This window comes from Falco cherrug, chromosome 4 (assembly GCF_023634085.1).
Source record: "Falco cherrug isolate bFalChe1 chromosome 4, bFalChe1.pri, whole genome shotgun sequence".
Lineage (NCBI taxonomy): Eukaryota > Metazoa > Chordata > Aves > Falconiformes > Falconidae > Falco > Falco cherrug.
The window spans coordinates 1,578,317-1,595,178 of record NC_073700.1 but is presented as its reverse complement, the minus strand read 5'-3'; the positions used below and the strand labels follow the sequence as shown (position 1 = coordinate 1,595,178).

At 49.8% G+C, this 16,862-nt stretch overlaps 2 protein-coding genes across 2 annotated transcripts in view; both read left to right on the top strand.

Annotated features, from left to right (window-relative positions):
• Positions 1 to 473: 473 nt before the first annotated feature.
• On the top strand, positions 474 to 2,308 carry LOC114017311 (pineapple eye protein-like). The gene is made up of 4 exons (XM_055710141.1): positions 474 to 519; positions 1,050 to 1,128; positions 1,280 to 1,393; positions 1,585 to 2,308. Exons 1-4 carry the CDS (start codon positions 474 to 476, stop codon positions 2,306 to 2,308), a joined length of 963 nt encoding a protein of 320 aa, XP_055566116.1.
• Positions 2,265 to 16,862, top strand: part of RNF123 (ring finger protein 123) — a 51,827-nt gene continuing 37,229 nt past the window's right edge. The window contains exons 1-13 of the mRNA XM_055708658.1: positions 2,265 to 4,792; positions 5,857 to 5,941; positions 8,493 to 8,572; positions 9,408 to 9,505; positions 10,691 to 10,745; positions 11,067 to 11,152; positions 11,913 to 11,999; positions 12,494 to 12,561; positions 13,351 to 13,476; positions 14,196 to 14,310; positions 15,136 to 15,240; positions 15,368 to 15,493; positions 16,697 to 16,789. Of these exons, the coding sequence (XP_055564633.1) occupies positions 4,711 to 4,792; positions 5,857 to 5,941; positions 8,493 to 8,572; positions 9,408 to 9,505; positions 10,691 to 10,745; positions 11,067 to 11,152; positions 11,913 to 11,999; positions 12,494 to 12,561; positions 13,351 to 13,476; positions 14,196 to 14,310; positions 15,136 to 15,240; positions 15,368 to 15,493; positions 16,697 to 16,789 (1,206 nt within the window). The 5' untranslated portion in view covers positions 2,265 to 4,710. The remainder of the gene's footprint in view (positions 4,793 to 5,856; positions 5,942 to 8,492; positions 8,573 to 9,407; positions 9,506 to 10,690; positions 10,746 to 11,066; positions 11,153 to 11,912; positions 12,000 to 12,493; positions 12,562 to 13,350; positions 13,477 to 14,195; positions 14,311 to 15,135; positions 15,241 to 15,367; positions 15,494 to 16,696; positions 16,790 to 16,862) is intronic.

Here is a 16,862-nt window from a genome sequence, read left to right as displayed (position 1 = left end):
GGTTAGCTGACAGTGTGTGCACAAAGTGCCTTCACGGCATGGAAGTTGATTGATTCAAGCAGGGAGCAGCTGTCCTCTCCAAGGAAGGCTGGGGAATGTGGGAGACCCGATGGGCTTTTCTGGCAGCAAAGAGACAATGAGGAAGGAAAGGAGCTCCATCATTTCATGGTCACTATACCTAAGACAGCCTCCAACTGCCACATCACCTGCAAGTGCTGAACAGTTGTTAGACAGTGGTTTAAATGTCAATTTAGATCATGATTTAGGCAGCAGTTACATACTCTTCTACTTCTGACGCTTCTCATAATTATGCTATAGCTGGATCTATAAATACTGCTTGCATACAATATGCTTCTAGGCCTAATGTGAAATGTCACTTACCTCGTTACAGAGATCAGATGCTGGGTCAGGGGTCTCTTCACCTCAAGAAGTAACCTTGAGAGGCATCACTGCTCAAGGGGTGGATCACGATCATGCAGCCCACTGCCATACAGGAGAGCTCAGTGGGCTCTATGCAGGGTGTGTAGGGGTTTGTGTGGTGGTATGACAGATATTTATAGCATAAAGTGATTGTATTGCAGTCAACCCACCCTTTGGTGTATGTGCAAGAGTGCAGCTGTAGCAGTTTGAGTTTTGTCCAGTCCCAGCTCAGGCTTGTACTGTTAGTTCCTGATAAGGCATGGCCTAGACTCCTCAGCTCCTGAGAAGATACGGCCTAGCACAATTCCCAAGGTTTGCACAGCAGGGCTGATTTCAGTCAGGCCTACTTGTGGGCTGATGCCTGAACCAAAGTACTGCTCACCCGGTTGGACAGGTGCACTCGTCACACCTGGCAGCTTCAGTCGTCGTGCCTGGTGAGGAAATGTCCCTGCTGCCTGGGCACTCATCTGAACCCACAGCCTGGGCTGCTTTTCGCTGGGGACTCCTGCTTGTGGATCAAAGCTTGTCCTGCAGCACCATTGCCAAAGACCCCCTAGGGATTAATGAAATGGTTCCCTCAGCTGCCTGTAGCTAGCACAGGTACAGCCAGTTGCCGAGGGTAAACGCAGCATTCAATGAGAGGCACAGGCGCTGCGATGCCAGTGAGTGCCTTTGTCCAGGAGGCAGGGAGCTGGCAGAGGAAGAGGGGTGAGTTGCCAAAGCTGCACCCCGGGGCACTGCACGGGATCTCTGACTCGACAAGGGCTCGAAGCAGAAGAGCACTGAGAACAAGAGCTCTGCTGGACAGTCCAGTGCTGCGGTCACTTTGTCCTGAGAGCCGAACCCGTTTGTTCCCCAGGCCCTGGCAACTGCTCCTGTGCTGCTCCTGCGCTGCTGAGGGCACCCACAGATGCTGCTCCTTTGTGAAGCACACCACTACTAGCCGGGAGTGCAAGAGCTGTGCTGGCCTGGGCGCTGCTAAGAGACAAAGCAACCAGGCAGCCCCGGGCTGGGGCCAGCAGCCAGCCAAGGCCTGGCAGCAGTAGCCTGGGTGCCCAGGGTGGGCTTGGCAGAGTCTCTCTTCTCCAGGAGGCCTGGGGGCATTGCTCTGGCCTGTCCTGCCTGGCACTGGGGGGCTCTGCCTTTGACCTTCCTGCTTCCCATTACAGCCTGCAGTGCCAGCTCCGACCTCGCAGGCCCCAGCACTGCCAGCCGGGCAGAACTGGGGCCTTCCCACGGCTCCTCCACACCCGAGGCCAGCAGTTCCAGCAGTGCCAGCCAGCTGCCATCGGGACCCTCCAGCAGCTCTGCACAGCTCAAGAGCGACAGCCGCTCCGGCCATGCTGGGCCCATGCGGACGCGACACCGCTCCCGCTTGCAACATCGGGCCCCAAAACCCTATAGCAGGCCCAGAAAACACCAAGAGAGTAGCCACGTAACAGCACCATGTGCTGAGAGCAGCACCCCCAGCCAGGCAGTGCTGGATCCGTCCCATGACTGCCCAGCACTCGGGACCAGCAGCCCCAGCACTGCCAGTCAGGCAGGATCGGGGCCTTCCCACGGCTCCCCCGCAGCCCTGACTGTCCAGCGCCACGGCCGCGTGCTTCCGGGCTCGGTTTCCCCGGGGGAAGGTCACCCGCAGCCGCGGAGCCGGGGTCCCTGCCCTTGGCCGCGGGAGGCGGGCCCGGCCCGGCTCTGCCCGAGCGCACGGGCCCCTCGGCGCGGCCCGCCCGGCCCCCAGCGCGTCTCCCGGCAACGCGGGCTGCGCCGCGCGCTCGCATGGCCCTCGCGGCGCTCCGTAGCGCGGCGGCGGCGGCGGCGGCGCGGCTGGGCCGGCGGTGAGTGCGCGGCCGTCGGGCCTGGGCCGCCCCGGGGTCCTCGCCTCTGACATTGGCGGGGCCCTCTCTGGGCCCGGCCCGTTACTGCCGCTGCCGTCGCGGTTCTGGGGCCGGGCGGGGGTGGTCTCGGGTGTGCGGCCTGTCGCGGGGGGTGTCGGCCGGTTTTGTGGCACAGGCGCCCCATCGGGGGGTGCTCCCGCGCCTGGCAGGGCTCTGTGGGCTTTGGGGCTGGCGGGCAGGTGTAGTGGCGCCCCTGGGTTTGGGGGTGTTTGTGGGCATGGCGGGTGTTTCCCGGCTTGTGGGGTGCCTGTGGCTGCGGGGCGTGCTGCCCAGTGGAGCGGGGGTCTCTGAGTTTGGGTGTTCGCTGCCAGCTTCGGGGTGGGCCTGGCTTTGCCGTCAGTTCCTGAATTGGGGCAATGCTGCCCGGTATTTCTGGTTTGGGGGTCCTGCCAGGTTAGGGGTGCAACAGACCCGTGCTCCAGATTAACGCGGAGCAGGTTCGCGAGCAGCGCAGAGGCCTCTGTCCCCGGCTGTCCCCCCAGCCTCGGCCCCGCTGCCCTGCCGAGAGCAGGAGGGGCTCGGTCAGCAGCTGCTGGACAAAGCTGGGTTTGCTGGCCCGGCTTCCCAGCCTCCACGCCTGCCTCCAGTTGGCTCCATTTAAGCTCTGGCTGCACCCGTCTTGTTTATTCTGCCCTTCTGCTGGAAGCCACTTGCCATTACTCAGAGACAGGAGTTCAACCCATGGAGTCAGGGCTGGGTGCCTTTGCTGGGGCCAGTGTCGTGAATTGCACATGGGAGCAGCAAAGGGGCAGATGTGCCCCGCCTCCCTTCTCTGCCCTTACTCTGACCTGTTGAAAGCAGCATCTGCTGCAACTGAAAAACAAAACCAACCCTGGCACTGCAGCAGTGCCAGCAGTGCATCTCATAGGGTGCCAGTGCGACCATGCTGTGCTTGCTGCCTGGGCATTCAGGCTGTTTCAGCAGCATGGGTACTGGGCTGGCTACCCTTGGGAGGAGCTAGGGGTACTCCACACCACTCTCAGGTGTTTTGAACTTGTCCTGACTGAGGTGAAATTATGTCTTTCACGTTCAGAGTGCATTTAGGATAGCACACATTTGCTGTCTGCTCTGCTTTGATAGTAAATGATGTGTTTCTATTTATAGTTTAATTGGTTTATTCCTTGTTTAGAGTCTCTGATGCAGGTTGTTCAAGGCCATTGATCCGGGCTGGTTTTTGCTTTATTCGTGCAGTTTTGCTTGGCAGTGCTGCAGGAGGGACACCAGGCAGCACTGCTCCACTGCTGGATGCTGGGGTGGCCCTGAGGAAAGGGACTTCAGGAAATTCTTTCCTGAATCTAGCAGAAACCCAAGTGATTGTCTGCCAGTGGACTTATGGTGGTATTTGCATCACTTGGCAAGGTCACTAACTTTTCTTGGGTTCACCTTAGGTTCTGCTCTGCTCTGTATGAGATTGCCAACAAGCATTTAATTCCCACAGCCTTTGCTCCTGTTGCATATTCCTGTTGCTCTGTGTGTCATAAAGCGATTTGTCAGATGGCTGTCTAGTGAACGAGAGGGACTTCCAGTGATGGTCAGCTATTGGGGCAATTGGAAACAGGAACTTTTTGAAACTAGATGGAACTAGCAACCTGAATTTATTCATTTTGTCCTGGCATGTGTCAGATCAGCTCTGATAGCACTCTGCATTCTAGTGATACCAGGAAGGGTCATGAATGTTTAGTCATGTGGTAGGTTTTCACCTGGAAACACTTCTGCCTACTTCTACCTGCATCTGCTTTTGTCCTTATAAAATTGGCACCTGGGTCTTTTGCTTTGTAGTCAGTTATATTCTTTTGTAGTCCAGTTCACTTGCATTTGTCTCATTCCTTCTCCTTCTGTTTTGGATAGCGGAATAATCTAATAACCTGTTGAACAGATTAACCAGGTGTGTGTTCCTGTCTGAAGAATATAATGTGGGAGAGAAAGGTGGAAGTGTCTCATCAGGGCATAAGTAGAAGTGTGATGCAGTTGCCAGTTTCAGCAGTGTTTGGCAGTGGTGGTAGATATGGCCCTATGCTGGCTCAGTGCTTCTGGCTTAAACTTGGTGCAAAGGTTGCCTGTGTTTCTGGCTTGGTTATGCCTGTGCCTTTGGTTGGAGTGGGGTCTGTGTGGTTGTCTGCAGTGTGGCATAATGCCTTGTCTGCTTTGGGAAGATTTTGAGCTGTTGGACAGGTGGGACTGAGAGCAGGGTTGGCAGTTAGTTGGCTTTGGGCTCTTGTAAGATGTTGTTAATGTGAGGACTCTGGCTGTTTTTTGACTTATCCCTGTTGTTCAATCCAGGTACATCAACCTCCAAGAAAGGGAGAAGTCTAAAGGCAGCGTCCTCCCCAGTGAGTTTTGTTCTAGGCATCTGTCTGTCTTATGTCGGCTCTGGAAGTGGTGCCTGTGAAGAATGACGTCGAGGGGTGCTGGGACTGCTTTCTCAAGGAAGAACTACAGGCTGAGCACTGAGCCAGAGAAGGCCAGAGTCACAGGTATGGGCCTATATGTGCTGTGTAAAAGCAGGACTGCTGTGAACTGAGTGAGCACCATTTGCCTCACTTGAGATCAGCTGCCTTCCAGTTGCAGTTATCATGCTGAGGTGTGGGGTGTGAGGTGTGGGGGGCCTGAAACTGAGTAAATCCCTGAACTGAGATGAGATGTTGGAAGGGTCGTTCCTGTAGTACGAAGGACTCCAGAACCTCATGTCACAGTGCCCTTTGTTCAACACACAGCCGTGCCTAGTGAGGCTGGAGAATGTCAAGTTGCCTGCCTTTGTCCCATCTGACTTAGGGAGTTCGCCTTCCAGGATGAACGGCTTGTCTGTCAAGTTCTCAGATTAATCCTTTTCTGGGAAATTTGGGTACCTTTTAGGCAGCCTGTTTTCTTTTATAGTCACCAGTCCAGCCGAAGTGTGCTTACGAGACCACAAATCTGGCATTTGAGGGCACTGTTGCACCCAGAAATAAAGCATGCTGCATCAGCGTGACACTAGGGATTGTTTTGTACAATGAAAGCTAAAGTGAGGCATCCATCATTGAAGAGGACTGTGGGTTAGATGAGATGGACTGCATTTGCAAGTCTTTCTATCTCATCAGCATCTTGTAGCACAGTTAAGAGATGTAGCTACTTAAAGTGTCCCAGGTACAAATAGGACATTGGGAATTGCAATAGTGATAAGACTTTCATTTTTTGGAAATTAAATCGGATTCCCACCTCCAGCTGTTGAAGTTACTTTATCTGGAAGTAGTACAGCAGGATTCCTAAGGATCTAGTTCCACCTGTGGGGACCAATTTATAGACTCCCATTTGCTATCATAGATCAGCGCGAATAGGAAAGAGCCCTTGTGGAGATGCAACCCATAATGCTGGACTCTAGGGCTGCTAATGAAGACAGTAAGACAGTGAATGACTTCTTGAACCTGCATTTTCCACTGTGTTGATCTCCAAATTTGAACATAATTTTCCCATAGTTACCAGTTTCTTGCTTGTACGTGAAAGTAACGTTTGAGTTTACCTCCTGACTCCCTAAGCTTATTTCCTTTCTGTTTTAAACAAGGGATTGTGAACAGCAGGCTGCTGAATGATTATCTACATCGTGTCTTTACCAATGCTGATGGGAACCAGCCTGCAGCTGCTTACAGGTATCAGACTTCTTCTCATTCATTAGATGGCAAGCGATGCTGTATCAGTCCCCAGATATACAGCACTGCGGTGAAAGGAGAGATCTTTTAGTGCCGCACAGAGATCTTTGTTGAAAGCACAGCAGCACCATGTTATAGAAATTACTCTTAGGTCTTGTCCTTTAGTGGCTTTTTCAAATTGCAGGGCTTGCTAGGAAGTATTCTTCAGGTTTTTTGCATGAAAAACCCCATATAAAAAATCATTAGGCAATATTTCTAAAATAAATAGGCAAGCAGGCATTCACCTTATTCCTGTTCCCTCTTTACTTGTGAGGAAGTGCAAAATGCACAGGTTTTAGGTACAGGAATGAAAGAGAGGTCGTCAGTGCCCTGTAAACTAAAGGCAAGGCTATTACTGACCTACAGAATACCACACATTTCTCAGGCTGTGGAACTGTTGGTACTTTTATTATTACGAGTCACCAAAGGAAAAGAAATACAAAATTCCTGTTTAGTGTCTGTTTTCTTCTATTTGTTTTCAGTTCTCCTTCACCTTGTAGCCCAGAAACTTGTAGCTTTGGATGAGAAAAATTTCCCTTGCATTTAGCTCTTTTGCCCGAGGCAAGTCAGACAGGTTCAGGGCAGGTATGAGTGTGGTATAGCAAGGCAGGCATGTAGCTCCTGCTGGTTGGCGGTGCTGCAGCGTGTCTTGGGTCACATTCCACTGGCTATACTTAGTACTGCCAGCTCAAATGTGAGCTCAGAGCTGCTAAAAATAGCTCTTGGCCCTCTCCACTCTTGGTGAGCTAGGGTTATGGCAGGGGGAAGGCAAAGTGGGTCATATTACTTTGCCATGAGCTTTCCTGCCAGCATGCCTTGGAATATTCCATCTGCCTGAGCATTTTGGTTTTCAGTATCTCTAATTTGTTTGCCTTGTGATTAATGACTTGAAAGCACAGAACTGATAGTTTGTTGGACTGGTCTCCTTTTCTTTTTTTCCTGCTTTCCACCCCTTTTCTGGACTTGGCTATTTGGTAGAAAGCCCACTAGCAGTCAAATAGGTCTTGAAAATAACATTTGCCAGTTGAGAGCAACTTTTATGGTATGACATTTTGTCTTTAGAGGCCTAAATTCCCCATAGAGGAGCTCACTGCAGACATCTCTCTGGCTGTCTCATGTTCTTCTTCTTCCAGAACTTCTCCATGCTAGCTGCTGATTAAGCTGCTTTGCTGAAGCTGCCCTCTCTCATGCCAACAAAAACTGATGCTTTGATTCCATTTCTGTGCATTTTCACATCCATCAGGCTTTCAAAAGGTCTGTCACCAGTCTTAGGAAACGCCTAGTCCTGGAGAAGTGGGAAGTTGTTCCACAGATGGCTTTGGAAATGGGAAGCAGGGATAGGAACAACTAGCGACTCTCACAGTGAAAGGAGGTCCTGCTGGGGTCCCTCAAAGACCTGCAACACGACCTGTGTTGTTCTGTGTATCCTTGGGAGACTTGGAAAGGGAGAGAGCATGAGGTGGGAAAGTTTGCTGCGGTTACAAAGCTATTTAGAGCAATGTAAAGGTAAGGTGGCTGTGATATTGACTGAATAGTGAAACAGTCTATGAAACTCAGTGTAGGGAAATGCAAAGCGATGGATTGAAAGGGGATCAGCCTCAACATTGTGCATAAAATGATAGACCCTGAGTTGATTTTTACTGTGTAGGAATGAGGTTGGGGTGGGAATATTAAGTCAGAAAAAGAAAGTAGAAAGTTAGGAATTGTTAGGAAAGGGATGTAGGGTAAGTACAATCATTATGCCACTGAATAAATTTGTGGTTTAACCCCATCTCGAGTATCATGTGGTTCTGGTCTCGCCAACTCTAAAAGGGTGTTTTAGAGCTGCAGAGGTTTTGAGGAAGGGTAAGAGCAAGTCAGATGTCTGGAATGGCTCTTGTACAAGGAACAGCTAAGTAAACTAGCCTTGAAAAAGGAGAACTAGGGGAGGGCAGTATGAGAAAGTTCTCTAAAATAGTGGCCCAGAGCGGGTGCATGAGAGACTTCTCCTTAGTATGAAAACAGAATGGGTTTGGCTGTTGTCAGAGAGAGGATGCTGGGCTAGCCTGACCTTTTTCTGAACTGCTACAGCTGCTGGTGTGATCTTCTCTCTTCTTTTGTATTATGAAATACTTGGGGGGGAAAAGCCAAATCCTGACTTACGCCGTGTTTGTATGATGCTGACTGCAGCAAAGTCATGGTCCACAGCTGTTGGCAGTACAGCTGGTTTCTTACTGCCACTGTACCATAGTACAGTTTTCTTACTGCCACAACATACTCCTGAGCAGACCGTAGACTTTAGGATCCTTTGTTAACTATTTTTCTTGTTCACACTGTATTTAGTCCTCGGTTCATTCATTGCCCCAACACGCTGGGCAGCAAATTCCTCAGATTCGTGGCAAGAAACACTGACAGAGTTTCCCAGTTCACATTTCACAGTGCAGGATTGTGCAGACACGTGTCTGGGCTGCCACTCTTTAAAACCTGGGAGACAGAGTTTTCTGAAGAGCTCCTGTGCATGTTTATTCCCTAGAAAGCACCTGACTTTCCAGAACCTGCAGGAGCACCTTGACCGGTTGCTAGCAGAGGAGAATAGCTCTGAAGACAGTCGAGGTAAGAGAACACTGAGTGTTTGTCCAATTTGTGCTTCTGCTTGTGCTGCTTAATTGAAAGGACAAGTTGTATCACGAAAGGCAGTTCCCTGAGTGAGCATTGTTCTGCCCTCCTGTGCTCTAATTTATTGTGCCTTTAAATCCTGCTTGCGAGTGGCTTGTCAGCCAGCCCCAGAGCAGGCCTGCTTGCAGATTGAGGAGGCATATTTCTAGGCAAAAATGCCTGGAAAAGCAGTTTTGGGGCTTATGTTGGAGGTGTTTCACTGATAATGATATTCAGAGCCATTGCTGTGACCAGCAGTGTGCAGTGCTATCCTCAGTGGGAAATGCAGAGGCTTCTTGACAATTTTTGCATACTGGCCTCCACTGTAGGTATTCACTTTGGGCCTTGGGCAGTTGCCTGTATTCTTGCTAGCATCCATTTCACCAAATGAGTCAGGATGTGGCAAGATACAACCTGGCTCCTCTCCTAAAAAGAAGAATTTTTCTTGCTGTCTGCAATCAAAGCATGGTATGTTGGCCAAACATTTGGCTCAGACTTTAGTTTGGTCTTTGAGTTTTGCCAAAGTAAAATTCTCAGGCGATGTGGAAAACTTAACATATGACTGGAATGCTGCAGAGCTAAGATCTTGCACGTTACTGTGAAAAGTTCATTTTAAATCTCACTGGTGTCTGCCAGTGAGGAGACCTGGTCTAACCTGGGTAACACTATTTTAGTCTTCCTCCACTGTAGCAGAACCCTGGTGCTGTTGTCGTCTAGCTGGAGGCATTTATCAAGTGTACAGTTAAATCCTGCACAACATCCCCTAACGGGTTTTCTGCAACTCTTCTTTCAGATCAGGTAGCAGAGGGTCGGCTTGGTCCCTTTACTGTGGTGTTGGACCACACGAGTGGTTTTGAGGGACTCCTGCTCGTTGATGATGACTTACTTGGGGTGAGTGTGATGCTGGGTGCAGCAGAAAATGGTCTTGTGGGACTAATAGCACTTGGGGCTTCTTCGTTTGTTCTTCATAACAGATCCCTGTCACTGGCTTTGTAGAGTATTGTAAATGGAGTCTACCCAGAAAGCTGCAGGATCCTGGAGGAAATGAGCTCTCCTGGGAAAAGGTCTAACAGTACCCCTAAATCTCAGCAAGCTCTGAGTGGAGCTGTGAGGAAGTGAAAGGATTACCCTGGCCTAGGGGCTCGCTGAAGAGCTTGGCTAAGCAGAGGAAAGGCCAGCAGCCAGCTTTCCTGTCCCTCCCTCCAGCAGACTGCCTCTTCCTTCCTGCCGGTCTTCTCTAATGATGGCAAGAGGCTAAAGCTGAGGCTTTCCTTTCTCCTTTGCTTACACTAGCTCCCCGCTTGTTCTTTAGCTGATGTTTCTCATGCAGAAAATCAGCTGAAAGAATCCACTGATCCTTTCCTACTTCAGTAATTTCTGCACTGCTTTCACCCCTTCCTGAGCACACACATCCCATGCTCCTGTGCTCATTCCCTCTGTAATCTGTGTACCCTTTTTTACCTGTAGCAGAAGAGGCTGCCCTGGTCTCCCTTTTCCCATTAACTACCTGCCGTAACTTACCTTGGCTGTACCTAGAATTTACCTTCATATAGGATCAGACTGTCTTGCCTGTGAATTCCTTGTTGCTACCTTTGTATCTTCATGGTCTGTCCTGAGACTGAGAGAGTCAGGAGTTAATAGGGTTCAGTTCCTGGGCAGCATGTTACCTGCCAGTCCTGGGCTTTAGTCTGGACACCCTGAATCTCTAGTTTTGTTGTGACTTGTCCAGGATTCAAATTCTTTCCTATATAATAGTCACTTTTGTATACTTGTCACAATTCACTGGGAACCTGTCTGTCACCATGTTGTCCTCGTACTGCTGCTGAGCTGCATGCTTCACTGGGGTTTATCAAGTACAGATGAGCTGTGGGAAGGACCTGGATGGTTCCTCAGGGCCTGTTGGCATCAAGTAGAGCTTCTGGGATGGGGAAGATGTCCTGTCTCTTCCCTACACTGTACTTGTGAATAGCTCTCCATCTGGCTTTGGTTTTGAGGGCTAGGATGGAGAGAATGGGTAGGGCTGAGCAAACCTACCTTTTTGCCTGACTTTAAAATGTCTTCTGTTTGTTGGTCCAGGTGATTGGCCACAGTAACTTTGGGTCCATCAGGGCCACAACATGCGTGTATAAAGGTAAGGAGTTAAACCAGCAACGCTTTGAGAAAAGACCCCGGGAAGAGTGTACGGAGAGTTACACAACTAGAGAGCTCAGTAAATTTTGAATATGTTCCAGATCTTGAGCACCCTCTTCCTCAGTTCATCCACTGGCTTCTCCAGGAAGTCAGAAGGATGGAGGATTGTGTGATGCCGAAGAGGTGGGAGGGGAATGCTGGGGATATCCCGAAGTTCCTTTGTGTGTCCCATTTATTTCTGTGGGAGCAGTGTCAGGTTTGGCTTCTCTAACAATGAGCCAGGTGGCAGGGATTTCCCATGTGGCATTTCTTTTGCTTTCAGGGAAATGGATTTACGAGGTGCTCATCTCCTCCCAGGGACTCATGCAGATCGGCTGGTGTACTCTCAACTGCAGATTTAATCAGGAGGTAGTGTAACTGCTGCACATGGCACAGGGCTGCTCTTTGTTCCTCCAGTGCTTTTTAGGTCAGTGTGGAGTATCACATCGGCGCTGTGCTCATGCCCTGCTGGCATTTTGTGCCCAGCACACACTAGAGATACCAGGTCTGCTGTTTTAAAAATCTTCATAGACTTTCTGGTCTGTGTTCACAGGATGGTGCACAGTGTGAAAGCCTTGCGCACTGTGTGTGTTGCTGTGCTTTTGCAGTGCATAGCCACTGCTAAGTGTTGACTTTCAGCTGGCATCGTCTGTGGAGAGTGTGTAGGTCTGCAGTACTGGCAGCCTGTCTCTCAGGATACCCCTCAGCAGCTAGTGCTATGGGGATTTTTGGCCCAGGAGAGGCAGGGCCAGGCCAGCTTTTCTCAGGTACCGGGTGGGATGTTTGGTGCTGGGAAGGGATGTCAGCTGCAGTTTCACTAACTTGCCACTCTGCAACGTGTGAGAGAGGAGGTGATGGCCATCTGGGGGGGCTGCTTTGCCAGAAGTTGGAAGTGTAGGATGCCAGTATTCTTCCAACTTGAAAATTAGTAGGGAGGGTTGTATTTCTCTGAACCAAAGATCACAGGCTGCTGGATTCACTCCTAGAGTGAGGGCTTTTCCCAGGCAGAGCATGTGTGCTGTTAGCTGCTCTCCCTGTCTGCTGGTCTCCCCCTTAAAGCCGCTCTTGCAGTGAGAGGGATCCTCTATGCTTGGTCTGGTCTGAGTCTCATCTTTCTTCCTTGGTGCAGGAAGGAGTTGGAGATACACCAGATTCATATGCTTATGATGGAAACAGGGTGCGCAAGTGGAACGTGACTACTACCAACTATGGCAAAGTGAGTAGCTGTCCTCCCAGGAACAGAATGTAGAGTAAGGAGAAGAAAGCAGGTGGCTCCTTTTGCCTACTGGATTCTGTTGGGCCTTGTGAAATGCCCTCAGGCTGTCCTCACTGCTTCAGTATGCTCTCGGGGAGGCAGTGTGCCAGCAATTGTTTGTACTTTAGGGGTGCTGGACATGCTATCAGGGTGCTTTGTTTGGCAGCCCCAGCAGACTGATTCCCAGCACAGTGCTGCTGTTGGTCTCTGGAAGGCCCTGATTCTCTGTAGCTATGTTTGATCCTGTGCATGTTCCTAGTGCTGGAGGAAAAAAGATCCCAATCAGTGGCTTATGTGCAGCTTCCAGAAGTGTCTTAAAATGCTATGTGAGCTGCTGTGAGAAGGAACTCTCTTCTTCAAACCTGAATCACAAGGGATTGGTTGGGGTACAATTTTTCTTCTGATGCGAGAACACCCTGGATATGTGTTTAACCTTTTTTCTCCCTTTATTGCAGTCTTGGGCAGCAGGAGACATCGTCAGCTGTCTGATAGACCTTGATGAGGGCACCATTGCTTTCTGCCTGTAAGCATCTTTGTCCAGTTCCCTGCTTTGTTGATGTCTGTGTGTAACATAAAGGTTTCCTCACTGCTGAGCCAGTTGCCGAGTTGTATTTCTGCCCTCTCTCCTTTAAGTTCCTTGGTAGTTCTAGCCTTTGCTTTTCTGCTTTGGGTTCAGAAACCATCTAAATGGGCTGTTGATTCTCCTAAGTTCAGGTGAGCGCTGGCTGATAGCTTTTGTGGTCACTGTAGACCTTGCCTGTCCTAGATTCAGAAGGAGCTGTGGAAAGGCTGATATATCTCCAGCCTCCAACTCCTGTGCACAATGAGCAGAGGCCAGCCTGAATAAGAATTGTTCCCTGGCCCTAAACTACAGCCTGCAGCAAGTCATCTGGAATTAAAAACTGTTAGATGCTTCATGTCATCTTTTAGAGAAGAGTAGACTGAGAGCATTATCCTTCCACCAGCATCAAATGGATGAGGCCAAAAATGTCACCTGCCTTTCAAATGTCCTGCTGGTTAGTTATCTCATAAGCATTTGGGTTGCTCTTGAAGCTGAGTGGGCTCTGCATGTTGTGCAGACTCCAGTGCCTTCCTGTGTTGTCGTATGATAACAGGAATGCTGCTGTGCTTCCCCATTCAGCAAAGCTGCGATGTTTGCATGTGTGCCAGGTTAAGAATGACAGGAGGCATAACTGACTGATGTGTGCGTGTTGGCAAGTTACTGGGAGGGGAATGCAGCTACCTGGATTGCCCAGTTGACCTCAAAACCCTCCTCCTGTGACTAAACTCTTGTGGGTTTTTCTTCTTTCAGGAACGGCATATCTCTGGGAACCGCTTTCGATAACATCACAAGAGGTGCTGGAATGGCTTACTTCCCTGCCATCAGCCTCTCATTCAAAGAGTCTGTCGCTTTTAACTTCGGAAGCCGTCCACTCCGATATCCTTTAGATGTTGGGAGAGGAGGTCTGAAGGGAGAAGAGCCTGTCCTGAGACCATCTTTGGAGGCTGTGGAATATACATACCTGACTGTGGTTCACCTTCTTCTGTTGGCATTTGTGCATAGAGCAAGGTCAAGGCGAGAAGAACCAGATTGCCCCTCAGCTGGAGCAGAACTGCAGGGCACACAAACATCAGTGCTGGTCCCTGAAATGAGATTTGCTTTCAGCTTTGAATCAGCAGCTACTGCTGCAGCTGGGGGCTGTCTGTTCTCAGGCACTCAAATCCTGCAAAGATCTCACTCTCCAGTTTTGGAAACCTTAATGCTGCTGTGCTGCTGAGCCTCTAGGCCACTGGTCTCTCCCAGCCATGTGGGACCTCTGACATGGCATTAGCGTAGCCTGCTGCCTTCCTGTGCAAATGCTGAAACCTGCAGCTCCAGTCAGAGCAGTCCCAGGTATGCCTCTTGATAGCTGTAGTGGAGGCTCCTGTCAGTCTTTCTGATGAGAGCAGAAGCGTGGTGTGAAATACTTGCTGCTTGCAGTATTGAGAAAGTGGGAATAAGAGCTTGTGGCTTATCATCCATTTAGAAGGCTCTGTGGTTTGAACTGTGACTGAGGCATGCGTGGGTGTAAAGTAAAATAAGAGACTCGGTCTTTTCCTTGCACAAACAAAAGTCCTGAGAGGATCATATTACATTTTACCTTAACACTTGCCTACATATCCAGTGGAAGGTTACCGCCCCTTGCAAGATCCTCCTGTTGCAGACCTAGTGAAGGCTCACAAGCTGTTAGGCTACTTGAAGAATGTGATCCATATTGGCATAGATGTGACGGTAGGCTAATGTCACCGGGTGGATCTGTGGGGCACCATGCTGGGAAATGTGGTTCTGCACTTCTCAGCACATGCTGGCAACTCAGATGTTTCCATATGCCTGAGAGTCTAAATGCCTGCATGCTTTGCACGGGGCATGCATGTCCCTGGAGCTCTTCGGCTTGCAAAATGGGATTCCTGATAGTTCCAGAATTTAATTTAAATCATACTGGGCTTTGTTGTTCTCAGTCCTATGAAGTTTCATACCCAGTATGCAAGAGATTATGTTTGTAAGGGTCAGAACTGATGGATTTGATTTTGCAGCCTTGAAAGAAGCTTGTTCATATCCTAAACTTTTAACTGATGTCCTGGTGCAGTGATGTGGTGAAATTCTGGTGGGTCTGCCTTGAGAACTGTTTTGGCTGTGGCTGTTTGCTAGAAAACATTTTTTTCTGCTAGAGCAAGAGATGACCTGTTTGTGCCAAAAGCATAGGGAATGCCATCTGCTATGGTCTTGCTTTGGATGGAGGCCTGCTTTACTAGTTGACCTCCTCCGTAGGGATTCCCATTTACAAATTACCACATACACCTGAACCCTTTTGGAAAAACGTGGTCAGGGTGCATGCATCTGGCTGATAGTAACTGACATCTGGACTGCACTACAGCTCTCCACAGGCATGGGCCTGGCTGCTCTTCATCCTGAATTCCCATGTTCAAGGTTTTTACTGCAGGCAGGCGTGGGACAGCAAACAGTGACTGCTCCGGGCCGCCAGTTCGCTCAGTTGTTGGTGCATGGGTGGATTGGATGGCATCCAAGCTGTATGTTTTTCTGGGTTTATCATTGCAGGAGGGGAAGCTGGTGGAGAAGGACACATCCATGTGGCAGCTGCAGGGAGAACCCACAGTGTTGATTACATTAGCCCACATTTTCAATTATTTCTCCCCTCTTATGGTGAGTTTTGACTTCCTGTTGCAGGCTTCTGTAGGTTGTTATTGTGCTTGCAAGGGAGGTAAACCTCAGCTTTCACAGGGAAGTGACTGTGCCTTAGAGGACTGTTGACCTGGCTCTCTGTCTGCAGTGCAAGGTGTACCTGGTGGAAGATGTGCTCATGACCTTCCTGTTGAGCATCCTTGAGCGAGGAGGGGCAGTGGAGGCCCATCCCCTTATTCAGCAGCTGCTGGATCTCATGTGGCTTCTTATGGAGGTGAGTTGCTAAGGTGCTAGTTCCTCGCCAGGGGTCACAGGGAGATCCCGGGAGTGCTGAGGACAGGAGCCTTCCCTAGAAAATGCTGGTAGTGTTCAGCTTCTTCCCCTTCCTGGTGACAAGATCTTTTTTTTGTGATAGACCACCGTCTCACCTAGTTCATCTGTCTGCTGTTTCGCACCCAGGGAATGAGGGTTGAATGCAGCGTAATTGATAATGGTGACACTGACAATGAGCTAACAAGGCATTTCTAAGCTTCTACTGCTAAAGGAACTGCTGATGTTGAATATCTGCCTGCTTTGGGAACATCAGACTTATCAATAAGAAGCGACTTGCTCTCTTGGATGTTGTTAATGCTGATGTGACTGTGGAGATCTTAAACGCCACCATGTGCCCCAAGAGATCAATCAGAGTGTGGAGGACTGGGGTGGAAATGGGCACTGCACTCTCACCACTTCCAGAACCACAGGGAAAAACCTCCTCCAGCTTCCCATGCCCCTTCCTGTCCAAGGTGAATGAGGTCACTCCTTCCTGGGACACTTGTTTGAGGCAGCCATTGCTAGCCTCTGGGAAGCTGCTGCTGCTGGAGTAGTTACATAGAGCCAGTCATTGCCAGGGATCTGCTTGGAGACAGCATGACTGTTATTTGGGGTGGCAAATAACAGATACAGGCCCTGGCCCAGTCTGCTGTCATGAAAAGTTTAATTGAAAAATGTCATGACCCCCTCAGGTCCATCATCTTCGAAGTGAAGCTGAGGACCCTGGTAGGGCTGCTGTGTTTGTGGAAGAGATGGCTCTCATCCTGCCAGCTGGCTATGAGTCCAACTCAGAGAGAGCTCTTCCGTTGTCACATTTATACAAGAGTAACTTTCTTTTTCGGGGTTGGTTCTGCCAACACTATATTAGGTGGGTTCAGGGGATGGGAGGAAGAGTGACTCAGCCCGACTAAATAGGACCTGGGACTTCGGCTTTTTGTAGATGACTTCTGGGTTGGTTTTACTAGTGCAAAAAGTTGTTTCCTTGTAACAAAGTGATGACACCAACTTCTGCTTGGACTCTCTCCTGTGGAGTTAGATGGACAAACACAGGGTTCAGAGCACCTGCTTTTTCAGTTCAGAAGTGAATGCTTCCTTCCAAGGTCACACCTTGGGAACTACAGCTGTTCCCAGCTCCATGCTCTTCATGTGTTTCTTATTTCCTTAGGAATATGAAGTGCACGAGTGTCTCAAGCAGCTACTGATGTCCCTGCTGCGGGCTTATAGGTTCTCCCCCATCATCCCAGACTTGGGATTACAAGTGAGTTGCAATTCTGAATCCCCAGGAATCGGTGACTAGCCATTTTCTGTTATGTCCCCTTGTCCAATGGCAC

Excerpts from the sequence above, each read along its gene's own strand:
- LOC114017311 (XM_055710141.1), top strand. The coding sequence starts at position 474 with ATGCAGCCCACTGCCATACAGGAGAGCTCAGTGGGCTCTATGCAGG. Across the intron at positions 520-1,049 it reads CTCAGTGGGCTCTATGCAGG|CATTCAATGAGAGGCACAGG; the intron begins GTGTGTAGGGGT and ends GGGTAAACGCAG. Across the intron at positions 1,129-1,279 it reads GAGCTGGCAGAGGAAGAGGG|GCCCTGGCAACTGCTCCTGT; the intron begins GTGAGTTGCCAA and ends TTTGTTCCCCAG.